Raw genomic sequence first — 27,508 nt, 5'->3', positions numbered from 1 at the left:
AATTAATCTCATAATCTAGCATATGCTTACATAACTGGAATCCATCATGAATTTGGCCTGCATCATTATTGAAGTGCAGCTGTGCCTCTGTGAGTCTGTGCAAAGATCTTGGGAACTGACACACAATGGCTTACTCCTTTTCATGGGAGCTTTAATGCCCACCATTGAATGCGGTCTTTCGCTGGTCTCCAACATGAACCTGCCTTTTATTTATGAGCAGTACCTTTCAGCCGATGAAGGTAATAACGATGCAAAGTCATGCAAAATGACACTTCTGATTGTCATCGATCTCCACTCAGTATGTCATAGTTTGTATTATCATCTGTCTGCTGTGTCTCACTATTTTGCAGTGTCAAATGAGAAGAGGGTTCTGCTACACCTTTTCACCATATTCAAGGCGTTGCTACAGCATAAAAACAGGTAAGGAGCTTAAAATCAAATTGCTGAGCTTAACTTTCCAGTTGAAAAGCTTAATGTCTTGTAAATTGTATTTGTTTTGGTTAATCTTTCTGGTTTCAGGCTTCACTATCAGTTTTTCAAATGTGGGCCTTTGGACCCCCATTTACCAAAAAATGTGGCCTCATCAATACAGACTTTGGATGATCCGTCTGGTCTGTGAATTGAGCAACGCTGTGGGAATCGAGGTGTTTTAGACTACATAATCATAAAACATTTATTGATAGTTTTACTATTTTCAATGTTTACACTAAACAATTCAAATAGAAAAAGCACAACCACAGTAAAAATACTCCATTTCCTTTCCAATATTGATTGACTTAATAGTTACCTACGCCACCGAAGATAGAGGGAAGTTGTGTTTTCATCCCTGTCTGTTTGTTACTTGGTGAAAAAATATTTCACCAAGTATGTTGGTCTGTTTGTCACACAGATTTTGACCACAGTTTTCAAGCAATCATTCTGAATTTTTTTTATTTTTGTATGTATGTGACCAGCCAAGTAAGATCCGAATCCGGATCCAGATACGATAATTTTAAAGTGATTCTTCACCATTGAAAGGTAGGGCCAAAAACGATATGCTGTATCATATGATATGACAAAACTTTATGGATGAGTTGGTGAGGTGACAAGAACAAGTGAATTCGATTTTGGTTCAGGTCCGGATCCAGATCTGGTTTAACAGTTGGATACAAAGCATAAACTGTTCAGCCTGGTGGGGGTATGCGCTCTACCGGGTGTGGTTCTAGTTCCATATGAAATTAAATATCTGGAATAACTCCTTTTGTTAATTGGCATGGATTTATATTTATACTTGAAGGGCACTTGGTGGAGCGCATACCTTTGCCAAGTCATGCCTGATCCAGAAGAACATATCTGACCCAACGTATTTTTGAAATATCATGCTATACAGTGTTGATATCAAGTATAAAATCTTGATATCCTGTTTCTTTCCTGGGTTTATATATATATATATATATATATATATATATATATATATATATATATATATATATATATATATATATATATATACATATACGGTGCCCGTCTTCGACGGGCGTCACTGGCAACATATGGTAAAAGACAGATAGCATGAATGTATTTTAAACAATATATTATATCATTTTAATCCATTGATTTATGAGAATGTTTAATATCACTGTGAGGATCAAGGCTAGGGCTTGGACTTGGGGGGATGCTTGCAACAGAATTTTCATCAGAGGAGTAACTTGAGGAGTCTTCATATTCCTTGTTATTATTGGCATCTGCCATCACGATCAAATTCTTACTTGTGAGACGGTTGAAGAAGTACTTTTACGGAGCGGTAGACTCAAGGCTCACTGAAGCACTGAAGGCTCGAAGGCTATTTCTGTCGGTTCAAATTTCAAGGATCATGCGGCCATTGTTGTTCAATTCAAGTTGGGTTGCCAGATTTTTATGTGCACGTGCTCAATCCCGGACCCACCCGGAAAAGACCCAAGTACACTGTCAGTACTCACCTCCACACTAAAACGATTATCATGATTTTGGGTTTAACCGTAACTGACCGGGCAATACTTTGTTGGCAGTTGGTCCGGCTGGGCAGCGGGTATCGGTCCATGAAAATTTCAAAACGGCAACCATGTATAAAAAAAGCAAAGAAATACTTTGTACTTGGTCAGAAAGTCATGGTTTTGTGAAGAAACTACGGCACATGAAAAGTGCAAATTCGTCAGGTATGAACTCAACTGTTTTCTCCCCAAATGGAGCATGATTCTATGAGCCGAACTCATCTTAGTGGTCCTCTAAAAAATGGGAAACATTTTTATTTCTTTTTTTGTGCAATAATTCCTCCCATTTTGCAAATGGAGTTTTTGAACTGTTTCACTACCATAATGATCAAAACGAATTTTGAGAGGCCTCTTCAGGAAGACAATAATATCATTACTATATATGTCAAAGCTTGTTTCATTTCATGCAGTAACAAAAATCTGATGGTGGAACAAAAAAGGGGCGTGCCAAAATATATATATATATATATATATATATATATATATATATATATATATATATATATATATATATGTGCCCCCCCCCCAATCGAAAAGTGTAAATTTAAAATTGTTTTTTCTTTTCCAATCTTTATTTATGGGCTCTCTTTCAACTCCAGAAACAAATCTGTGTTTTTGCTTGATATCCTGTGATATCCTTGATATTTGATTTGATCGTTTTTTTGCCCAATCTCTCAATGGTGAAGAATCACTTAAAAAAAAAAAAGTATTCTCGTATTCAGATTCGGATTCAGATATTCACCAAAATCGAATCAATTCATCCTTGTCACACACCCAACATGTTCACCAAGTTTGTCCGAATCCATCCACAACTTTTTGAGATATCGTACGATATATAGTTTTTTGGCCCAATTTCTCAATGGTGAAGAATCACTTAAATTATAGTAGTCTGATCCGGATCTGGATCTTCACCAAAATCAAAACATTTCGTCCTTGTCACACACCCAACCTCTCTACAAAAGTTCATCCGGATCCGTGCACAACTTTTTGAGATATCATGCACACAAACAGACAGAAAGGCATGAAAACGTAACCTCCTTCACCTTCCGTTGCAGAGATGAAAATCCCAGAGCTGCTCACAGTCTATAAAGCATTTGTCCATAGCTCAGTAGTCTACCCCAACTCTTTTGTTTCACTTTTCTCTTGTTTATGGCACCACCTTCTGGAGACTCTCCTATCTATTCTCTCCCTGGCATCAAGGAGGTGGTGCATTACCACATCATGCCACCGGCCCCTCCCCCCCCCCCATCGAAATCCTACAACCTTTCTTCTGCTCATTAACCCTTCCAAACCCAACCCTCCACCTTGCAGGTTGTTCTCTCCTTGTTTTCTTGTTTTTTATTGTTTTTTTTTTTGAGAAAGTGTGCCACTAAGGTCAGGAAAGAACTCCAAGAGGAGTAATAGTCGTATTAATTAAAAAAAGTAAATAAGAAAGTTGCATCCCTCAACATAAATGGAGGCCACAGCTGTGTGCTTCATCTCGAAGTGTTACAGGTGTTCTCCAGTGCCTTTGAGGAGGCTAAGGCAGGTGTGGCAATCGTCATGCACCCAAGAATCCAACCCTTGGAGATCTCTTTTATGGTGGTTTGTAAGGGCTTCTTTATTGCTGTGGAATCTATCAGCAGTAATCAAAAGATTTGTATTAATGATGTGTATTGCCCCAGTGACAGTGCTGAAAGGACTCTATTCCTTCCAAAGTCAGCAGGTTTTTTTTAAACACTGTTGATTTGACTAATTTAATTTGGATGGGGGGAGATTATAACTGTACACTCAAGCCCCAATTGGACAGTAATACTCCTGCACCCCATCCACCCAGTGCAAGGTATTTGGCAAAACTTGTGCAAAAATATAAATTTAGGGATGTATGGCATTTGCAAAATCCAAACACCCGTCAATATACATGGGTGTGCTGTTCAAAGAGCCAGATAACCATGGGCCGACTGGAACAGATTGTATGTAAACCAAGGAATGGTCCATCTGGCTTTTCTGATCACCATATGATTGTAATGGAATGTATGTTACCCTCATTGCTGTCAGAGTGTATATTGGACTTTCAATGTTAAACTGTTACAAGATGTACATTTTAAAAATGCCTTCAGACTGGTATGAAAAAAGCTAGAAAAGCAAAACTGTTCCGATCTGAATATTTGACAGTGGTGGGACTGTACAGAATCCCAAATTCAGATTTTCTGCCAACAATATTGCTCATATGCCACCAGTAATGTATCTGATTTGATAAGTGCTCGAAAAGCAGACGTACTTAAATATGAACAAGAAGCTGGAACATCCAACGGAAGTGATCACTGTCAGCAGTTGATGGGGAAAAAAACCGACCCTACTGGCTGAACGAGTCAAGGAGCATCCGGCTGGAGCAATGGTTCACCTTCGGATGAACAGATTTCCACTTGAAACTCCAAATAAGGAATTCTTCAACCTGGAGAAGGCCGTCAAGACCTTTCGACAGATTCACTTGCCAGAGTGACATTAAACACCCAATGCAAGATTTCTACTCGAATCAGTTTACACCGACAAACTGGATAAAACGATTGCAAATGAAATGATTGAATTTCTCCCATCTCTTTCTCAAGAGCAGCAACAGAAACTCGAATGCGACATTTCTCTTGAGGAGCTCACTGCGGAATTAACACAACTTGAGGACAGCAAAGTCCCTGGACTTGATGGATTTCCTGCTGAATTTTACAAAGTTTTTGGAGTATTCTGGGTCCTGCTCTAATGGAGACCCTGCATGAGAGCCTATATCAGGGTGAATTACCCCTGGGCTGCAGGACAGCTGTTTTCTGTCTCGTCCCAAAGAAAGGGGATTTGCAGCAGATTACAAACTGGTGGCCCATGTCAATGCTAAACACTGATTATATGATTGTGTCAAAAGTGCTTGCAATGAGTCTTAAAAATGTCTTCTCTCTCCTGATTGGAAATGACCAAACGTATTGCACACCTGAACGATCCATCTATGACACTATTTTTTTGGTTAGAGACTTGATTGCCATCGGTCAAACCATGCCTCATGGTTTTGGGTTGTTACTCCTGGATCAGGAAAAAGCTTTTGACAGTGTGGATCATTCATTCTTATTTGCAATTCTTACTGGAGCAGGTTTTGGGGAAAAATTAATATCTTGCACAAAACTTTTGTGTAGAAATGCATCATGCCTGCTAAAAGTAAATAATAGTTTGTGTCATCCTTTCCCTTTTCAGGGTTGTCCACTGTCAGGGAGGTTGTGCACACTTTCCGTTGAACCCCTACTGGCTCTCCTTCGTACTTCCTTATCTGGGTTATCCTTGTTAAACATTCCGACCATTGTTACTTCAGCGTATGCGGATGACCTATGTGTGGCGGTCAAAACCCAGAAAGATGTTATTGAGCTATCTCGTTGTCTTGCCAAATTTGAACTGGCCTCATCAGCAAGAGTAAATTGGAATAAGAGTGTAGCTCTTTGGCTATACCCAGATACACTCCTTGTCATACTCATCATGTGCTCTTCTCCCAACTTTTCCAAAAGGAATGTTATGGAAAACGGATGGGTTTAAATGCTTAGGGATCCATTTGGGGACTACAAGCTACATGCAAAGGAATTGGGATGGGTTCCGAGATAACATTAAGCAGAAACAATTAAGGTGGAAAGGATTGCTCCAGTTCTTGTCACTTGAAGCATGGGTAACGATCATAAATAACCTGATACTTCCAACCATATAGCACAAGGTCATTGCATTCCAGCCTCCTCAAGCTGTGATCACAAGCATTCAGAAGGGTCTCATTGATTTTTCCTGGGGTTCAAGCCACCACTGGTTCAAGCCAGATGTGTTGTGCAGGCCACAAAAGTCTGGTGGCCAAAACTTGGTGCACATTCCGAGTCAAATAATGGCTTTTCGAGTCATGACAATAATACATCTATTATATGGTGAAGTAGTGAGTGTCCTGGCGTCCTCTCACCAATACCTTGCTTTGGCAAACAGATAGAATGGACTATGACCGGGAACTCTTCCTCATGGACCTGAAGCAGGTTGATATAGCTCTGCTCCCTGCTTTTCATCAATCTCTTCTGAATGCCTGGCAAACTCTTGGAGTGCAGCGGCTAGAGATCTCCTATGATGCCAGGAAGTTTATGCATGAGCCACGATTCTAAAATTAATTATTTGCTGGAATATCTACCAGCCGATCCTTGATTGAATACTTTACAAACAGAAGAATAAATGAAGTGCAAGAGCTTTTGGAGCCCTCCTTGAAGCGATGGTTGCCTGCTGGCTCGGTTTCTAAAAAAAAAATGTATTGCATTTAATTAGAACAGTGGATAAGGTCATGAGGGTAGTAACCAAGACTTTTTTACATTTAAATATTGGGTGGAATGGAGTAAATGAAGAAGAGGATTTTCACCGAAGCTTTCCTGAACTTTCAATCATTGCCCAAAAACACCATGACGTGTTCTCTTCAAACAGTGATGAGTCTGCTGTGCTCCATATCATGGAAAAAAAAAACAATACATGAAATTTGTCGAGAAGTGATTTTAACGGCCTGTACGGCACCGTTAAGGAACCATTGGAAAGAGACTTTACCTGCAGGAGCTTTCCTTACTCCAAATTGGAAGGTGATGTTGGTCACACGGGAGACCTAAATTGGAGACTGGTCCATCAGGCCCTGGCCACACAGGCTTGACTGCAGAAGTTTAACCCCTCTATGTCTAATTCATGTCCCTTTTGTAAGAATATTGGAAATTTGTGTCATGTGTTTATTGAGTGCAAGAGATCGTCACCTCTGTTTCTGCATCTGAGTCGCATTTTTTGTAAATTTAAAATTGTTTTTTCTTTTCCAATCTTTATTTATGGGCTCTCTTTCAACTCTGGAAACAAATCTGTGTTTTTGCTTTTGAATTATTTAATTGGAATTGCTAAGCTTGTAATTTATAAAACCAGAAAAGCCAGATTAGTGAAAAGGAAAGATGAAAATGCGCATTTTTGTTTCAAAGGAATGTTGTCTGCTCGTATAAAACCGGAACATGCATATCATGTAAACATGTGTAGTCTTCCTGTGTTTGAAGACTTATGGTGCAATGGTGGTGTCTTGTGTAAATGTATTGAAAATGAAGTATACATTTGTTTGTGAAAGAATACCATTAATCTTTGAACCTTCATTGTTTATCGGACCCAGCTTTGAGCACCTGAACTTAAGAAATGACAATTGATACTCACGTTTTGATGTTGTTTTTTCATGAACCTCAGGAAAATGGTGCTATTAGAATTGTTTATTTTGTTTAACCTGCTTTGCAAAATGTTTTATACTTTCATAATAAAAGGGCATAAAACTCTCTTTCTCTTTCTCTTTCTCTCGCTTATTTTGTTCAAGAGTCACCCCATTGCCATATTTTTGCTGCATACCCTTCATTACCTTGATATTCCAAGAGCCTCAATCCTGGAGGGAAAGAAATGTGGGTCATCAAACAGACAAACCTGATCCCAGGATTTGCTAAAGTCCAGACCACAGAATTATCAAGCAACATTGCTATAGTTTAATTTGTAGCAATGAAGAATGTAAAATGGTGACTTATCTAGACTTACACAATAACCATAAATCTTCAAAATTGTGAGCAATGTTAACTGCCAAGCAGAAAATGCAAAAGTACAACAAACTCAAACGTTTTTAATTTTTTTCAAAAAGAGGCAAAAAATATCTATTTGCATAAGAAAGCATTTTTTCTCTTGTATTACCGTAATTTGTACCGTGGTGAAACATTGCTTCATTGATATTGTGAGTTGCATATTTAACAAACATTGGCATTGTTTTTCTGGCTTTCTGAGCCTTTTGTTGAAAAGTTATTTTTCTTTCCTTGCAGGGGAGATCAAATCAATTCGCCACTTGCCAAACCTCGACATATCCAGGTCATGTACTTTCTGAACTCTGGTTACCAAGTCAACTTGTAACTTGTCTGTCTTCTAAGACTTGCCAGGTTCAATTATAGCTCATTTTCTGTGTTACAAGAGCCACAGTTGCCTATAATGCTTGCTTTGGCCTCAGCCTAATGAAGGGGTTTCTGTCTGGTGTTATTCACTGTGCTCGAAGTAGGCTTTCCAAAGTGGCTCGAGCATGTTTCTGATCCTGCAGTGAAAATGCTCCAAAAGTTGAGAGACTTGTGTATTTGTCTCTCAGCAGGATCCGCAACATTGGCATAATGGCGCACATCGATGCTGGGAAAACTACCACTACAGAGCGTATGTTGTACTACGCTGGGTACACGAGGTCAATGGGAGGTGCGTAAGCAAATTTTCAAAATCAAAGAATGGCAGTTTGTTGCAATTGACAGTTTTATTGAGGTATTTCAGAATCCACTGATGAAATGTTAGATGATTAGCTATCTATAATTCCAGCAATCTCTGTGTGTGTGTCTGTGACCACGCTGTTTCTCGACAACCACTGGTCCAATCTAATTGAAACTTGCCAGGTATATTGCTGGGGACCTGAGTATGTGCCTTTCCAAGGTTTGATATTAATGGGACAAGTGGTTCCCAAGTTATGGCCATTTATTTACCAAACCAATGACAGGACACGTTGCTGCGTAGGCGTGGCCGATGGGGAAAGAGTGCCATTTAGTTACCAATGACAGGACACGTTGCTGCGTAGGCGTGGCCGTTCGGGAAGAGATCCTCAGCCGCGTTCCCCATAACAGGTTACAACGTACGGACTTCCGGATAGTGATGACTTACTGTATTCAAATAATTTCTCGATTTCTTATGCGCATTTATAGATAAACACAATGCCCCAATCCAGTCGTCGTTTACGAGAGCGAAGGAATGGCTTGTGTGTTTGTTTGAAAGTGTTTTTGTTTTTTTTTACATGTACGGCCACACACGTACGGGCACACGAGAGCGAAGGAACAGCCTGTGTGGTTGTTGTTTATAGTAACGCGGTTTGAAAGTTTTTTTGGGGGGGGTTTTACTTTTCACGTACGGCCATGCACATACGGGCACGCGAGAGCGAAGGAATGGCCTGTGTGGTTGTTGTTTCTGACACGTGGTTTGAAAGTTTTTATTTTATTTTATTTTTTTGCACGTACGAGCACGCACAAGTATCTTAAATTTATGGTTGTTCAATTTGAATGAAAGTTTTGACAGGGCTGATATGCTTTTGTTTTTTTATGCTTCCGCTGATGAAATCGCTGAAGGCATTATGTGTCGGTTTGTCCATCCGTGTGAATTTGCGCTGTCTTCTCTGCAACCGCAAAGCCACCACACAATTTTCAGCATATGTGCGACTAATCATGTAGAATGTTTCAATAATTATGACATTGTAAGTCACATCCTGTGGCAGCCATGTTGGAAAAACAGAAAAGCTTTGGACCTCTGTATCTCTGAAACTGCACCAAGGAAAGAAATTGAAATGCTTTATCCGATCAGTATGAAAATTTTGAAGGCCTAATTGGGTGTTTGGGTTCATTAAAACACCCCTTTTGAAGATAATTAACGGCCTTGTTTAATTATATCCTTCATCAGGTGATCCTCGGCCACCTCACTCTCTGGGGCCTGAAGGTGTTTCCTGGGTAACCTTGCTGGGGTCGGAAGCCGCCATGTTTTTTGGCCTGGTCAACCATACCTTGATTTGGAACAGGCTGCAACGATTTCTTAATGATGAAGTTATAGATTCATTTTATTTCATTAACTGCTGCATGCACGGTGAAGACCAGCTTTAGAGTTAAAGGGATCCTTTATTGTACGCAGCGACAGCCTGGCCAACCGTTCCTTATCAGCCTTTGAATTGGAGTTCTTGAGCCACTTGCCGAGCACCTACTGTTGATAGTGGTACTGCCCTCCGTCACCCTGGGAGGGCGGTCCGTGCCGCGTCACCCTGGGAGGGCGGTCCGTGCCGCGTCACCCTGGGAGGGCGGTCCGTGCCGCGTCACCCTGGGAGGGCGGTCCGTGCCGCGTCACCCTGGGAGGGCGGTCCGTGCCGCGTCACCCTGGGAGGGCGGTCCGTGCCGCGTCACCCTGGGAGGGCGGTCCGTGCCGCGTCACCCTGGGAGGGCGGTCCGTGCCGCGTCACCCTGGGAGGGCGGTCCGTGCCGCGTCACCCTGGGAGGGCGGTCCGTGCCGCGTCACCCTGGGAGGGCGGTCCGTGCCGCGTCACCCTGGGAGGGCGGTCCGTGCCGCGTCACCCTGGGAGGGCGGTCCGTGCCGCGTCACCCTGGGAGGGCGGTCCGTGCCGCGTCACCCTGGGAGGGCGGTCCGTGCCGCGTCACCCTGGGACAGCTGTGAAATAACACCTGATTTCCAAGCCGTTTCTAAATTACTGAGCCAAAATTTTTTTCCACCTGTCACTTCTTCTTCTTTCGGCTGCTCCCGTTAGGGGTCGCCACAGCGGATCATCCGTATGATCCGCATTGTGATTTGGCACATGTTTTACGCCGGATGCCCTTCCTGACGCAACCCTGGTCGCCTCTTACGACACAGGGATATGGTACACCGATTTTAACCGGGGTATACACCGGCCCAGTATACTGGTACTCATTTCGCCGACCTCGGAAGGATGACAGGCTGAGTCAACCCCCTGGTGTATTAATTCAGTGGCTCAACGGGGTTTGAACTCAGGACCTTTTGGATCCCAAGCCGCTGCCCTAACTACTGCGCCAACACCAGGCTTTTTTTTCCACCTGTCACACGCTGCTGTTTATAAATATTAGTGTTTGTGAACATATCCCTAAAACATCTACATAAATGCAACGTCGTTTTTTGGTGAAAGCGACTCAAGGTTTTTGGGTTCAAAACAGTAAGTTCTCAAACTGATGGTAATCACACTGATTCCAACCTGCCGATTCCCGAAAAATTGCCGATGTCAGGTGTGTGTGTGTGTGTGTGTGTGTGTGTGTGTGTGTGTGTGTGTGTGTGTGTGTGTGTGTGTGTGTGTGTGTGTGTGTGTGTGTGTGTGTGTGTGTGTGTGTGTGTGTGTGTGTGTGTGTGTGTGTGTGTGTGTGTGTGTGTGTGTGTATAAATTTGTGGCAATTTGTGTTCTGCAGTGTTCAAGTATATAATTCAATTTAAATAAAATAATGATTGTAAAAGTGGTATAAATAAATAGATTCCGGAATTTTCTGCCGTTTTACCGACATTGACGCAGTGTCTATTACGTCACCTGATCTAACAAGTTTACATTAGTTTTCCTTGCCTGTTGTTTGTGTCCTTTCTAATGTCCTTAAAAACAATACGTTTCCTTTTTGGAACGATTGTCAATTTTGTTTCACTTCCAGGCAGGCAGACAGAGTAAAATAGAATATTCACTCCTCTCTGTGCATGTGTGATCGGGACAAATTCAAAGCCAAAGTACGGTAAAACAGTAGGTTTGTTTTCCCACTCATGTTTAAAATATAACCTTCAATTTAAATGAATTTGTTGCTCGATCATAAACTGACATTTACAGACCGGCAGACAGATGGGCATGCACCAATTGCTGAACCCTGCTTTTCGCTTTGTGTGCACGGGTAATGAGATTTCATCGATAAAGTGAAAACTCTTTGAATTTTACTGGCCTAAAAAGAGCCATTTCTGTTTCAGAAAGGCAATCGATATGTACTGTCTGGTTGTACATTCTTATTCCTGCTCAACTTCCTCCTCACTCTGTCCTATTCTTTCCTTTGTTATTAAATGCCTTTTTTTAGTCTGTTGTTTCTTGTACCTTTATGTTTTTCTTTATGTGCAGATGTGGACGATGGTGACACGGTAACAGATTTCATGGCTCAGGAACGAGAGCGAGGCATCACTATACAATCTGCTGCTGTTACATTTCATTGGCATGATCATCGTATCAATCTCATCGACACTCCAGGTTTGTCATCGACAAAACATTTGTTTGTTTGTGTTTTTTATTTTTGTTTTTGCTCTTTGGACAAGCTCGCTATCGCGTGCAGCCTGTGGATGCTGGTTGCATCATTTTCTGGGGGCGTGGCTGTGCAGCTGATGCAGTTTCCTCTATTACCAGTCCCTCTGAAGGATGACAGGCTGAGTCAACCCTACCTAATATTAATTCAACGGTAAAACAGGGGCTCAAAATCAAGACCCGATAATCTTAAGTCAGCCACCTTAACCGTTAAGCCAACACGAGACTTTATTAGAAATAAGACCGTGTACTAGTCATTGGGTTGACATGGTATTATATGTAATGATCCTGCATTAGTATTTGCCAAAGATATAGTTGATTGCATTTTCTACGCACTATCAATTTGTTCTGAGGTTATTGAAGTGAGGATTGGCTACACATGTTGACCACATCAGGTTAGTCAAGCAGATTTACCCTCTTCTTAAAGGTAATTGGTGAACTCGATACGTTTCTTAATTTTTAAACTGGTAATGACATAATATTTCTCTTTAGAATATCTCTTACTTTCAAAAACCTTCGAATGCAAAATATTTATACGGTTACTTTCATTTTGATTTCAGCCCAGAGGATGTAGGATAATGGTTTTGGCTGAGTTACTTCCTTACCACTTGGCCAAAATTCATCAGTGTGTGTGTGTGCCATCGCTCAGAGGGACACTAAGCTGGGTGTCCCATCTAGCATTATTTGGTGGGCATTAAACATCTCACTGTATCCTTTGTGGAGAGGTGGCAAATTATTGCCAGCATCCCTGGTCAAATTCCAAAATCTTGCCCTTAATGTACAGGGCAGTCTCGCCATGCCTCAGTGATTATGCAACCAGCATTCTTAATTCGGAATTGACTCCCGGCCAAATATGCATTTGCTGGCAACAACTTTGCCAGCACCACTAATTTTATTTTATTTTATTTTTAACTTGAACTCATCTTCAAAAAGGTTGGCTTTTTAAAACTCCTTTTTCAGAACTTCAACTCAGAAACTGTACTCAAGCTTTAAAAAATGAGAATTACTCTGATTATTACTGTCATATTTTTCACTTTACCTCCATTTAGAAAACAAAATTCACCATTAAGTCCTAAATGCAACTTCTTGAATTTCACAGTAATCTGTGGAGGCAGCCATGTCTTGCCTTTGTTAGTCTGTGATTGGCTGTAAAAATCACATCATTTCACAGGCTCTATGTAGTTGTTTTTTATGCCATTTACATATAGGTCATGTTGATTTCACAATGGAGGTGGAGCGATCTCTTCGTGTTCTGGATGGAGCCGTGGCCATCTTTGATGCTTCTGCCGGTGTTGAGGTTTGTTCCACTGACAATGGTGTTCATTTTGAGCAAGCGCTGTGGTTTTGGCCAAGTTACCTCAACTACTGAAAGTGGGCGGAGGTTATGTTTTCACTCCTGTCTGTCTGTTTTTTGTCTGTGAGCAGGATATCTCAAAAAGTGATTGATGGATTCAGATGAAATTTGGTGGACATGTTGGGTATCACTTCTTAATTGAAGAATTGATTTTGTTTTGGTGAAGACCTGAATCTGGATTTCATCAATTCTTGACCATTGAGTAATGAGGCTAAAAACGATAGACGACATGATTTCTCAAAAATGTATCGACGGATTCGGACGAAACTTGGTGGACAGGTTAGGTGTGTGACCAGGATGAATCGATTCGATGTTGATGAAGATCCGAATCTGGATCCAGATATGAATTTAATAATTTTTTAAAGTGATTATCTCCATTGAGAGATAGGGCCAAAAATTAAATGTATCAGGATAATGTATTTCAAAAAGTTGTGGACGAGTTATGACAAAACGAGGTCGATGAGTCGGTTCATTGATGAGAACAAGCGGATTAGATTTTAGTTCAGGTCCGGATCAAGATGCAGCCTATCAGTGAGATACAAAAGGTAAATTGTTCATCCTGGCGGAGAGAAATGAAGTGGCACGTATGCGCTCCGCAAAGTGCTGTTCTTGTTTGTTCTGCATAGCTTTCTCGAAGGCCTTTTTACAAACGTTTATTTTTTAAATCACAATCTGCATATATCATTTGGATGTTTTTTTGTATTTCTGGACAGCATACAAGCAATGGCTTTCATAAAATTTATTGTTTATACTTTTCGGCTGACACAATCCAACAATAGCGTTCATCGAGATTCTTATTCCATTGTACTGTAGGCTACATTGCTATCATCATTTATGCTTGATAGCCACAATGCTCTTTCATTTTCCACTCCATAATGATGAGCTATGTTCATCTCTTTGTTCAGATCATTAATTGCAATTGCAATGGTTTTTTTCTATCATGACTGTGCAGATATTATGGAAAATTTCTTTGTTGTTTCATTTTTATGCCTCCGCTGCGAAGTCGCTGGCGGCATTATTTTTTCGGGTTGTAATGGACGTCAGATGTACGTACCGTCCGTGCTAATTTTCTCTGTTTTCTCTGCAACTGCTTATTTGATTGACAAGGAATTTTCACCATAGATACGACTACTCATGAAAATTGCTGTTCATGATAATTATGATGTCATAGGTCACGTGGTTTGGCACCTATGTTGGAAAAAAGGAAAAACTTTGGACCTCTATCTCAGAAACCGCTCAATGGAAAAATTGAAACTTGGCACATTTGAAGTATTTCCCATGGGAAACGAGTGTGATTTTTGGATGATGTCATAGCTGGCTTTATTATGGTGTCATAATTGCAAGCGTTGAACGCTTTATCCAATCAGTATGAACATTTTTGAGGGTTATCTACGGCGAAATTTTATGGGGGAAAAAATTGATGACTTCATCAGTCAAGTGGTTTGGCAACCAGAATGTTATTCACATAAAAAACCTTCAGCAATTTTCTCCAAAATGGCTGAACAGATAGAAAAAACTTTACAGGTATAATTGCCTGTCCATGAGGAACAAAAAGTTCGCCACCTATGATTTCATTCGCATGGTTTGGCAGCTATGATTTTTTTGAAGAATAAACTTTTAAAAATCTTCATCACCAGAATGGTTTGACAGATCGAGGGGAAACTTCACCACATGTTCCCAAGCCTTGGGAATACCAGTGTTCACAAATAATTAATAGGTCACATGGTCTGGCAGCCATATTGGATTGAACGAATATCTTTTTTTTAAAACATTTCTCTTGAACCGCTTCATCAATTGACATGAAACATCACGGTTATGATCTTGTAGTCATGGGGAATATATGTTTTAAATGTCAGCTTGATTGGACGCATGGTCTGGCAGACAAAATTATGTAATATTTTGAATCTGGTTTCAGGTATTTAAATCAAACTCGGTAGAAGTATTTTGATGTCTGCTCTTGTGAAGCCACTACAGTACTTACTTTTGTTGCTTTGTTCTCTACCTCATTCCAATTTCATTTTGTGGTTTTTCATTTATTTATTTTTGTTTTGGAGCAGCTTGTTTTGTGACCCTTTTCTCCAAGTTCTGAGTCTTTTCTCAAGACCCCACACCTGAAGCAAAAAGCAGGGTTAAGCAATTCGTTCACCTTGTCTGTCTATCAATCTGTCTACAGATATCAGTCTATGATCAAAAGAATAATTTCATTTCAATGCAGTTTTTTTTTTAATTTTGAACAATGTAGAACATGAATCTGAGCATGAATTGGAACAGGAACCTGCAGTTTAGCAGTACTTTGGCTCTGAATTTGGCAAACTATACAGAATCTCGTTTTGATCATGCATGTGCAGAGAGGAGTCAGATAATTATATTACTCTGTCTCCCTGCCTGGCAGTCAAACAACATTGAAAATCATTCCAAACAGGAAACTTACTGTTTTTAGGGGTGTCATAAAGGACACAAACAACAGGCATGAAAAAAACAATTTAACGTGTAAATTTAGGTATTATGAAAAGATGTTGGGTGCTTCAACCGTGGTAAACTTCCACTAAAATATAAATATTTTTTTCTACAGGCTTAAACCTTTTTTTAAATTTCAATTGAGTTATATACTTGGACACGAAAACACAAATCAACTTCTTGGAACTTTCAAAAACCTCCAGTTTAGCAGTACTTAGACAAAAGTTTACGTCATCTCGACCAATCAAATTTGCCACTTGCGCTCTCATTATTGGGGAATATCGAGATTCAGGTAAAATGGCGGCTCGTAGGAAACGCAAAGATAGTCCCTTCCCATATCGTTTTTCTCAAGACTCCTTGGGTAAGGTGTTTGATGAACCCTATAGTTCTGTGCATGTCTTTGTTTCATGACCAGCCTCTGTTGCTCTTATTTTCTTTGCTCTTTATTCAAATGTTTAGCAGGACAAGGAGCCTTATTTTTATAAATATAAATTGTTAATAAATGGTGCATTGCAATGCATTTGATTTATTCAAAAAAAAAAAAAGTCTTTGACGCATACTTTGATAAAAATAATGGCAGAAAAAGATTATATTCGTGCAATTAGCTTGTCAAATTTTGCTTCAAAGACTTTGTTTTAATGATTGTCGAGGGTTCTCCACACATTGAAAAGTACTTGTACATTGTTAAAGAGTAGGTGTGTTCACGATCTGGTGAATGAAGTGTGCGTAGCAAGCTATTTGGGGAAGAAATGAAGTGGCAAGTATGGAAGAGAGTCGTAGGAGGGCAAAGGCCACATATTTCAAGAAAAATTGCTCGGGTTGATATAAATTTGGTGACAATTTTTCAGAAAGATGGACATGTTGGGGATAAGAAAACCAATGTTTGATATCACCAGGATACTCTTGCACAACATTACAGGCAGCATCGATATGAAGCAAATGGAAACTCAGTTTTTTTTATCCCCCGCCGCATGGTGGATGGGGGATATTGTTGTCACCTGGGTCATCCATCCATCCGTCCGTCCGGCTGGGCGTCAACATTTATAGCTGTGAGTGCGATAACTCATAAAGTGTTCGCCATATCGATTTGAAATTTGGGTCACACATGTACCACCTGAAAAGGAAGAACCCTATTGGTTTTGGGCATGGCCGACTGGGGCGGCCATCTTGAAAAAAATGTTTTTTGTAATAAATGGAAAACCACTTATCTGATTTCAATTATTTTTGGTTTCTACGTTCCTCACCCCTGGGGAACTTTTTCCAACATGGTTTGGACCCACTCGGACATCCAATATGGCCGCCAGGCAGCCATGTTGAAAAAAATGACGTTATCGCGATATAGGCTCTAATTTTTTTCTTTTCTGATGAAACTTGCTGGAAATGTAGGTAACGGAACGAAGTAGGTTGCTATTGAATTTCGGCCATGTCGAACATCAAATATGGCCACCAGGCAGCCATCTTGAAAAATGACATTATCGCGAAATCGGCCCTAAATTTTTTTCTTTTATAACAGTCTATACCATGTATGTACTCCTATGCTAAGCACACCATAAACAATATTTTTGATCCAATTTAAACTTTTTGCTGTATAGCTCGAAAGACATGATGACCAAATGGTGTCTTGTTTCCAATTCACCTCCCTCATTATCTGGAATATGTATGACCTTTTTCAATGGCGGGGGATTCCCCATCTCTGATGGGTATGTTTAATATTTCTGAACTAGTTTCGATACATCAAATTAATTTTTTTTTCATGGTATGTCGGCACAAGGTATGAATAGTTTTCATGATTAATTGATGTCCAAAGATTTAAAAATATCCTTATTCAATATGGTAAGGACTGGGAGTGTCCACTTTGAGGTTGCATACACTTTGAAGAACCAGTTCAGATGGGGAACAGATAGGCATCACTTTTTAAATTTTGTTCAAAAATGTATTACTGTTTACTCGTATGTTCAGTTCAATCTTGCAGTAATCTTGCATTGTAACAATTTTCATCAATCGTCTACAGTTTATTACATGCATTTCACAGATACAGGATATATAATTACAGTGCAAGTTCTGTGAATTAAGCTGGGAATGTGTTTAGAAGCAATTAATCACACATAATGATGTAGAATAAACCATTTTAAATTGCAAATTTTTTTGCCAATTGGAGAACCCCATTCAGGATACTGAGATGGTTATTCTATAACACAATAATACAGGTTAGTCTGTCGCTTTGCAATGATAAACTAAAAAGAGAAATCATAGTTTGCAGACCCTCACCAGAACTTGTTTTGTGTGGTGTTTGTGTACTGGTGTGTTACGTAATTAATGACACGTAATTAGAATTGCCGCTTTAGAACTGCTGGCATTGATGACCGGGTACCAAGACATCCCGCTTTGATGCAACCCTGCTTGAATTGGACACCTGACCCTGACCCATGACGTTTTTCATTTTTATTCAATTTAATTCGAAATGGGATTAAAATGAATTCAATTCAAATCAATTGGAAGATCAAATAAGTACAATCCTGCATTGGAGTAATCAGAAGGAACCCAAACAAGCATAAAGCAAAAATGAAGTAATCAGGAGGAACCTTGATAGGATTCACATAATAGCTGCTACTCCTCCACCCTCAAACCCACCCAGACACAGCCAAGTGAGCCTTATTAAAAAAAAAAATCCCCCAATAAAAAAGAACCCAGATCAAAAAAAAAAAAATTCTGGCTGCCAGACCATGCATCTGATCAAGGTGGAATTTTGAAAAAATATATTCCCCATCACGACTGATTTATAATTGTGAAGTTTCACTCGATTGATTAAGCGGTTCCAGAGAAAACATTATGTAATATTTTTCTTCAATCCAATCTGGCTGCGAAACCATGTGACCTATCAATTATTCCTTCACAAACCCGTACACCCATGGCTTGGGGAACATTTGTGTGAAGTTTCCCCTCTTTGTCCAGCCGTTCTGGAAAGTTTTTTTTTTTTTTTTTAATCGATTTGAGGGCAAATCAAACAAATATTGCTACCAATCCATGGGACCTATGATGTCATATGTGTGAACCTTTTGTGCCTCATGAATATGCAGTCATATGTGTAAAGTTTCACCTCAATCTTTTAGCCACTTCAGAGAAGATTTTTGAACGTCAACAACATTTGGGGCATATAAAATATGTAGCAATTTTTACCCTTGCCGAAGGAGAGAGTATTGCATTTGGGTCTGTCTGTCTGTCTCTGTCTGTCCGTTTGTTTATCCGCACAACTTTTGTGTTTTTCTCCACAACTGTTTGTCGGATTGAGATTAAATTTTCACCATTGGTGAAAGTACTCAAGTCGAATGTTGTAATGATAATTATGATATCATAGGTCACATAGTGTGGCAGCCATATTGGAAAAACAGAAAAACTTTGGACCTCTGTATCTCTAAAAAAGCACCAAGGAAAAAATTGAAACTTGGCACATGGCAAGTACTCCTCATGGGGAAAGAGTGTGATTTTTTTTTTATGACGTCATAACTTCATATGTAGAATGCCTTCAAAAAATCTTCTTCTCTGAAGTGGCTGAACAAATTGAGGTGAAACTTTAAACGTATGACTGCCTGCTTGTCCATGAGAAACAAAACGTTCACACATATGATGTCATTGGTCACATGGTTTGGCAGCCCGATTGGATTTATCCGAAATTCTATAAAATCTTCTTCTCCAGAACGGCTGGAAAAATCGAGGGGAAACATCACACAAGTGTTCCCCAAGCCATGGGTGTACAAATGTGTTAAGGAATAATTAATAGGTCACATGGTTTGGCAGCCATATTGGATTGAAGAATTTTTTTTTTAATAATGTCTTTACTGGTACCGCTTAATCAATCAATGTGAAACATTGCATTTATGATGTAGTAGAGGTGGGGAATAAATGTTTTACATTTCAACTTGATCAGGCACATGGTCTGGCAGCCAGGATTATTTAATTTTTTGAAATGGGTTCTTTTTTTTTCTTTTTATTTTAATAAGGCTCACTTGGCTGTGTCTGTATGGGTTTGAGGGTAGAGTAGTAGCAGCTAAAATGTGATCCTATCCAGGTTCCTCCTGGTGACTTCATCTTTGCTTTTTTCTTGTTTGGGTTCCTTCTGATGACTCCAATGCAGGACTGTATCTATTTTGTCTTCCATTTGATTCCAATGGAATTTATTTTTATCACATTCTAAATTCAGTTGAATAATGAATAATAAAAAAACGTCATGGGTCAGGGTTCGGTGTCCAATCAAAGTGGGGTTGCATCAAAGCGGGACTTCTTGATACCTGGTCTTCACTGCCAGCAATTATAAAGTGGCAGTTTCAATCATGCCTCTTATTGTTAATGTATCACACCAGTACACAAACGCCACACAAAATACACCACACAAAAGCAGTCCTGGCAAGGGTCTGCAATCCCTGATTGTTCTTTTTCTTGTTTTAGATTTGACTCCTTGTTTATGCCCCAGGGGTTGGGGATTTAGGATCACAGGGGTCAAAACAGAAGATTTTTTTTAACTCAAACTTTGACATTGGATCATTCCTGGTGGAACATTTTGATATCTTTCATCCTTTCTTTCATTGGGAAATGTGGGGATTTGCGATGGCATGCCATCGACTTCACTCTAGTTAACATATTACCAATGCCATCAAGTTTCCCGTATGCACATGGGGTCCTAAGTGGGGTTTGGATGGAAAGGCAAAAATGCAAATGGCGTCTACTTTCATCGATCCGGCAGGCTGAGACCAACAATTTGCATTCATTGCCACATGTGATGCAATTTAAATGCTCCAATGGTGGTGAGGTGCTCTATTTGAAACTGTTTGTTAGATCTGTGTCGTTTTTTGATGCCTTGGGTCCATAATAAAATTTGTATTAGTGTTAAAGCCAGTGACCAATTGCAAATTAATAGTAGGATAATTTTCAGTTCGGTTTTTAGGGTTTGAAATTTGAAGTAAATAGTACTGCAAAATAAAAAAAAGAAGTGTTGGGCAACCATGAAGATAATTTTCACCATTGATGACATCCTGACTTGCTCTTGCTCTTGCTTTTGCGAGTTATTGATTTGGCAAGAAACCTTACAATAAACTCACTTGTTCAGCCCACTTCCTTTTACAGCAATTTGGAACTTAGACTGAGTCAGAATTTGCAACAAAAATATTGAACCAAGTTGTGTTCCATAGTTCAATCCACAGCAAAATCGGGAATCTCCATTTTTAAGCTGACTGTATGCCAATGAATGGCTTGATAGATCACAAGAAACGAATGAAGATGGGCGATTTAACAAGTAAACAATGGACCGAGCTGGTAGTTCGTAGTTTTTTGTTGAATAAATGGTCTCTATATCTCTATATCTCTCTATCTCTCTATCTCGTGGTTAAAACCACTGTTTATATGTTCTTCAGTTGTATAGAAACCTCTTGTTTTTACGAGGAATAGTTAAAGTTTACAGTTTTTGTGATCTTTTGCTTCGTCCGGTTGACAATGAATTTAAATCATTGCTTTGCATTCTCAGTTCTGAAAGCAGGTAGTAGTTTTGGTTTGTCTTGTACATCTCCTGATTCCCATCAGGCACAGACACTGACAGTATGGAGACAAGCGGACAACTATGATATTCCACGGATATGCTTCCTCAACAAAATGGACAAGCCAACTGCGAGGTAAGCAGCTTTATAAAATGTAAAGTGCATTACTGTACTTATCTTTCGTGTGGATTTAACTTTCGAGCTTTTCGCTGCCAAGTAATTTCTTCGAAATTGAAGTTCAGTGAATAAATATTCCTTGTTGTACCCACGTAAACGTCGACAGTAATCATGCTTGATATGCGACAGTTACATAACACAAAAAAACTTTAAAACAAAAAAACGCCAAAGGTAATTCCCATGAGCAACAAGTACGTTACAGTATGACCCATATAGTAGTCGTTTCTTTAATTGATATTAAAGAAACATTGCTGTTGTAGAATGTTATTTGTGCTGTCCTGTAACAAAGTATGAACTTGCAGTTTTGAATTGTCCGTGGACAACATCAAAGAAAAACTGAACATAAAGCCCATAGTTTTACAGGTAAGGAATTGTCTGATGCAGATGCAGTACTTGTAAGGAATATTTTGTGTATAGTACTGGTACTCCATTCGCAGCCAATGTCTGACAAGATGGTGTAGAGGTAGCGCAGTTACCTTTGAGCTGAGTAGTCTGGGTTCAATTCTCGGCCTGAGTATAAACTGTCGATTTGGTGCTTCGCAGACAGGGCATCACAAATTGTGCTCTACCTTGGATGAACGTTAATCTGGATGTCACATCTGCTTGCGTTTGTTGGTGGACATTAGAGATCCCACAATGTCATTCACACATAGTAGGTGAGTTATCTCTGACACCCTGGAAAAAAAATGACTGAAAACTTGCATTCATGAAAAAATCTGGCTCCAAACTTTTCCCATCGCTGACCCCTCCCCCTCCCACAAGAAAATAGGATTAATTGTGACAGTTAAAGAACAAGAAAAGAAACAAGTCGTAGTGGTAGTAGTAGTAGTAGTAGTAGTAGTAGTAGTAGTAGTAGTAGTAGTAGTAGTAGTAGTAGTAGTAGTAGTAGTAGTCTTTTGGATCTACATTAACTGTGTTTATTGATTTGATTTGATGATAAAAAAATATTTGCACCATCAATTTTGCTTCATAATAAAATGATTGCTTTGTTTGATTTGACTTTATAATGACGCATATTCGTCACATTGTGTTTCTTTCTCTTCAAATCTCCGTCCACATTTTCATAAATACTTTTGTTGTGCAGTTAAAAGGTCATGGAAGAGGTTGAATTTCTTCAGGCACTGATTTGTAAACTCCTCTTTGCCTCTGACTCAAACTTTCTGAAAGCTTTTCTTTTATGCTTCTTTAACATTCAAATAAGCATGTTGCAGCACAATCAATGTTCAGCAGGAGATTTTCACTGCATTTAATTAACATGATACTTTTTTCATTGCTGTGAAAACATCTCAGACACATTCAGGATTTACAATATTTGAACATTAGGAGCATCAACAATTTTCTCAAAGCCTCCCATTGTGTTTTCTACTATTTTAATAACGTTGACTGTTATTAATATGTCTGGTGTTGGCTTAATGATTAGGGTGGTGGGCTTTGGATCCTAGCATCCTGAGTTCACATCCCCCTCGGCTGTTGAATTAATACCAGGTGCAGTTGACTCTGTCTGTCATTCTTCCGAGGTCGGCAAAATGAGTGCCAGCATGTTTGGAGTGGTGACCCATGTGTTGGAGTGGCGACCCATCCAGGATTGTGCTCAATAGCCAAAGAGACTGCTTCGGCAGCACCAACGCTCCACACAGTATGGTCCCAATGGATGGATGGACTGTTATTAATACAGTTTTGTTTTGGTGAAGTGAAGTCAAGCTTGTCATTGAGCAATTTTTAATTTGCATCGATCAGAATCTTCAATGACTTATGATCACATCTCAAAGTAAACTGTTATGAGCAACATGAGCAACTAATCTGAAGTATTGTGGCAGTTGGCTAATCCATCACATTTACCGATTAAATATAATTAACTCTTGTCAGGTGTTCCTCGTCATTAACATCAGGTTTTCCTCTCTACACATACATGAAGCTAAAACCCACTTTTCTTACTGCCAACTATAAATCTATCAGGATTAAATGTTTGCTAAAATTTCAGTCGAAGATTTTCACAGAATTGTTTCTGCATAAAGAAGGAAAAACATTGAGTGAAATAACTTGCATCACTCAATATTCAAAGTGTGGTATCTGAAGCACAATCAACAAGTACAGAGAAACATCCTCTGTAATTGACAAATCCAGGACTGGAAGACCCAAAAAGGTTGTCTCGCAAGGATGAGAAATACTTGAAGATAATATCCTAAAGAAATACCCAGCACTCCTTGTTCACAAGACTGAAATTTGCTGAAAATTGATGGTATAAGTATCCCTCGATTTATGAAAGGGTTGCGTTCCTGCAGAACGAAATGCAAGCCGAAAATAAAAATATAAATAAAAACATAAATCAAAATCGCTTGTCCCATTATTAAAGGTAAAAAATATACAACAAAAAGAAAAATACTGTTACAAATAAATCGAACCCAAACCAGAAATAAAAGACATTTGTGTGAATATATCCTACTTGATGCTACATAAATACAAAATCTTTTACCTTTTCAATGTGTATGTACTCACCACAAACGGGAAATGGCGGTGAATTTCTTGACCTCATTATGTTTTATTATGCCCATCTTCATGTCCAGCGGTATAGCCTGGTGAGAACATTTCATTGGGGCAGCAGTCAAGCTTGAGGAAGGTCTCTGGCTAAACATCTTGTGGGATGTGTGAGATTCCGGCCCATGTTAAATGACAGAACACTTCACAATGAGAGGCACAAGATGGCTAACAATGGTAGACTGATGCGTGGTGCTGCGTGAGATGCATCATAGACATGTGTGTTTGGCTGTGACGTGGCTCACTGAAGGAGTGGGACGCTTTGAAATTTCATCCACCGTGCTCTACTCTACTGTACTGTAGAGTATAAATACCTGTACGGTATTTGAATTTCGTTTCAGTGAAAAGTGTGAATGTAAATCAAAAAACATTCCGTAAAATTCAGTTTTGGTATCATAAAAAAACTTAAACTGAAGATTTGGAAATCGAGGATACCTGTATATTGACTGCACCAATACACAAACAAATATTTTTCCACCATGCTATTCTCGTGGTGCAAAGTTTATCAGTCTAAGCCTCATCTTCCAGCAAGATAATGATCCAAAACACTCAACTGGAATAATTACAATGTATTTGCAAAACAAAGATTGAGCTGAAGTCCTTCAATGCATGGAATGCCCCCCTCATAAGCCCATATCTCAATATTATTACCTTCGCCATCGCGTGAAACGCGTGAAATGTGTGTCCTTTGAAGATGTCGATGACGCGCTCATCATCTGGTTTTGGCAAATGTCGGCTCAGCCAAATATTCGGTTGGACGGTGAAATGTTGCTGCTGAAGGCACGTAAATTCGCTGCGGACCTCGGGCATCATGATGCCGAGACCTTGCCGATGCACTGGATAGACTGATTCAAAGTGAGGTGGGGAATCGGCAAGGTCAAGAAGTGCGGCGAATCAGGCAGCGTGGATTCGGCAGTGGTGCATGACTAGAAGGATGGCAAATTGAAAGACATCTTGGAAAGGTATCAGCCTCAGGACGTGTACAATGCAGATGAGACTGGGATTTTCTGGCAGATGCTGCCAGAAAAGTCTCTGGGGTTCGTTGGTCAATCCCATCATGGTGATAAGCAGGCGAAGTTGTTGTCTTACAGTTGTTCATGATATTTACTTTTGATAAAGTGATTCATGAATTCCATCTTTGCTTGATCACTTTCCAACTCACCAATGAACCCCCACCTATGCCCCGAGGATTGTGTTTTCCTTTTGGTACAATAGCCGGCTCTCACACATACGTATCCAGGCCACGCGCGACTTCATCCTTCACCCCACAGTCATCATGAATGTTCGCATACGCGTAAGTCGTCACATTTCAAAGTCGTCACTTTTTTCTCGGTCCCGATGGTGACGACTTACGCCATGTCTACTGTATGTGTGTGTGTGTGTGTGTATATGTGTATATGTATATATATATATATATATATATATATATATATATATATATATATATATATATATATATATATAGAAGGCTGGTGTTGGCATAGTGGTTAGGGTAGCGGCTTGGGATCCAAAAGGTCCTGAGTTCAAGCCCCGTTGGCCACTTGAATTATCACACACCAGGAGGTTGACTCGGCCTGTCATCCTTCCGAGGTTGGCGAAGTGAGTAACAGTGTACTGGGCCTGGTGTATGCCCCGGTTAAAATAGGTGTACCATATCCCTGTGTTGTAAGAGGCGACCAGGGTTGCGTCAGGAAGGGCATCCGGTGTAAAACCTGTGCCAAATCACTATGCGGATCATACGGATGATCCGCTGTGGCTATATATATATATATATATATATATATATATATATATATATATATATATATATATATATATATATATATATATATATATATATATATATATATATATATATTTGGGTTAAAAGGGCAATAATATGTCGTGCAAAATTTTTTTCTGTTTTTAAATTGTCTATGCTCGTGGAAGAGTGATGACACAGAACAAATCACGACACAACATAAAGGGAACGGCAAGAGAAAGGAGAAAAACCAACAGCACGGCGGAGGGAGAAAGTAGACAGAGATGGACAAAGTATGCAGGTAATGGGATGAGGGGTAAGGGAGAATGAATGCAAAAGGGTGGACAATCTGGATATATATGCAAAATTGTGTTTAAGCAATTTGTGATTTTGTCAAGGTCTGAGTGGAGGGAAGAGGTTGCTGCCTGTCTGTCAGAAGGATGAGAGCTGTCAGCAGAGAGTGTGGCATCAGCAAAGAGATAAAGAGGATTTTTCAGAGTCGGTGAGATCATTGATGAAGATTTGAAATATGATGGGGTCTAGAACACTGCATTGGGGTACTCCAGCCTTGACGGAGAGGAGATGAAAGTGTTCCATTGAGAGTCACATGCTGACTCTGACAGGGGAGGAGGTCGGTAATCCAACGGTGGAGTTGGCCTTTGATTCCAGAGGCAGACAGTTTGGAGAGCAAGGCAGGATGCCAGACTGTATCAAAAGCTCGAGATGTGTCCATAGCGACAGCCCTGATCGCATGTCTGAAATTTAGGGCCTGCACCATTGTTGGGACAGTAGAAGCAGCACTTCCAAGGTAAAGTAACCAGGTCTGAATCCAAATTGATGATCTGAGATAAGGCTTTTGGAGAAAAGAAATGACTTTATCTCGGCTGCGATGATGGATTCCATGACCTTGCTGATGATTGAAAGTACAGTAAGGATGTGTAAACTCCTCTTTTCACAATATCGCCGCTAATTAGGCTGTAGTTAGGGAGATGCGTTTTTGCACCTTTTTATGATTTTAGTGAAGATCCAAATGCAGATCCAGATGATGTTGGCTGATTTCCAATTTCCCAGGTGGATATAGGAGACCAGTCCTGAAGTGTTAAAAAAAAATGCGAAACATGAATGTCAAAGTAGGACACACTTTTTACCTGTGAATATACAGGGTCCACGAATAGCAAATCCGCAAATAGTGGAATCCACCAGTATAGCATGATGTCTCAAAAAGTTGTGGACGGATTCGAACAAAACTTGGTGGACAGGTTGGGAGTGACAATGACGACTAATCAATTCGATTTTGGTGAATATCCAAATCCAGATCTGGATACGAGAGTTTTTACATTTTTAAAGTGATTTTTCACCATTCGTTTTTGGCCAAAAATGTTGCCAAAAATGATAGTCATGGCTAAAAATATTGGCACCCTTGCATTTTTTTTAAAAATAACTCACAATTTTCTTCAAAAATAAGTTGGAATTGATAACAGTATTTTGTCTCCACAATTATTTATTTCACTGTTAATATTTCAGAACCTTTGTTTTTTATTCAGAACTTAATATATCCTTTTAAATCAGAAAATATAAAGAAATGGCATCGACAAAATTATTGATACCTCCGACTTAATATTTGGTAGCACAGCCTTTGGACAAAATACCTGCAGTCAAGCACTTCCGATAGCCATGAATGAGCTTCCTACACCTCTCTACTGACAGTTTGGCCCACTCTTCTTGTGTAAACTGCTCCAGTTATCCCAGATTTGAAGGGTGCCTTCTCCCAACTGCTGTTTTTAGATCTCCACACAGATGTTCAATGGGATTTAGATCTGGACTCATTGCTGGCCACTT

At 39.7% G+C, this 27,508-nt stretch overlaps 1 protein-coding gene across 2 annotated transcripts in view; it reads left to right on the top strand.

Annotated features, from left to right (window-relative positions):
• Positions 1–27,508, top strand: part of GFM2 (GTP dependent ribosome recycling factor mitochondrial 2) — a 79,501-nt gene that overhangs the window by 2,209 nt on the left and 49,784 nt on the right. For both annotated transcript variants that reach the window (XM_085874618.1, XM_085874619.1), the window contains exons 3-9: positions 351–420; positions 7,853–7,898; positions 8,170–8,267; positions 11,704–11,829; positions 13,089–13,177; positions 21,263–21,351; positions 21,696–21,756. In XM_085874618.1, the coding sequence (XP_085730744.1) occupies positions 351–420; positions 7,853–7,898; positions 8,170–8,267; positions 11,704–11,829; positions 13,089–13,177; positions 21,263–21,351; positions 21,696–21,756 (579 nt within the window). The remainder of the gene's footprint in view (positions 1–350; positions 421–7,852; positions 7,899–8,169; positions 8,268–11,703; positions 11,830–13,088; positions 13,178–21,262; positions 21,352–21,695; positions 21,757–27,508) is intronic.

Source organism: Eptatretus burgeri, chromosome 3 (assembly GCF_056783735.1).
Source record: "Eptatretus burgeri isolate ZD-2024b chromosome 3, Ebu_testis_v1, whole genome shotgun sequence".
NCBI classification, from domain to species: Eukaryota; Metazoa; Chordata; class Myxini; order Myxiniformes; family Myxinidae; genus Eptatretus; species Eptatretus burgeri.
The sequence above is the reverse complement of the archived record's forward strand: the minus strand, read 5'-3'. Positions and strand labels throughout refer to the sequence as shown.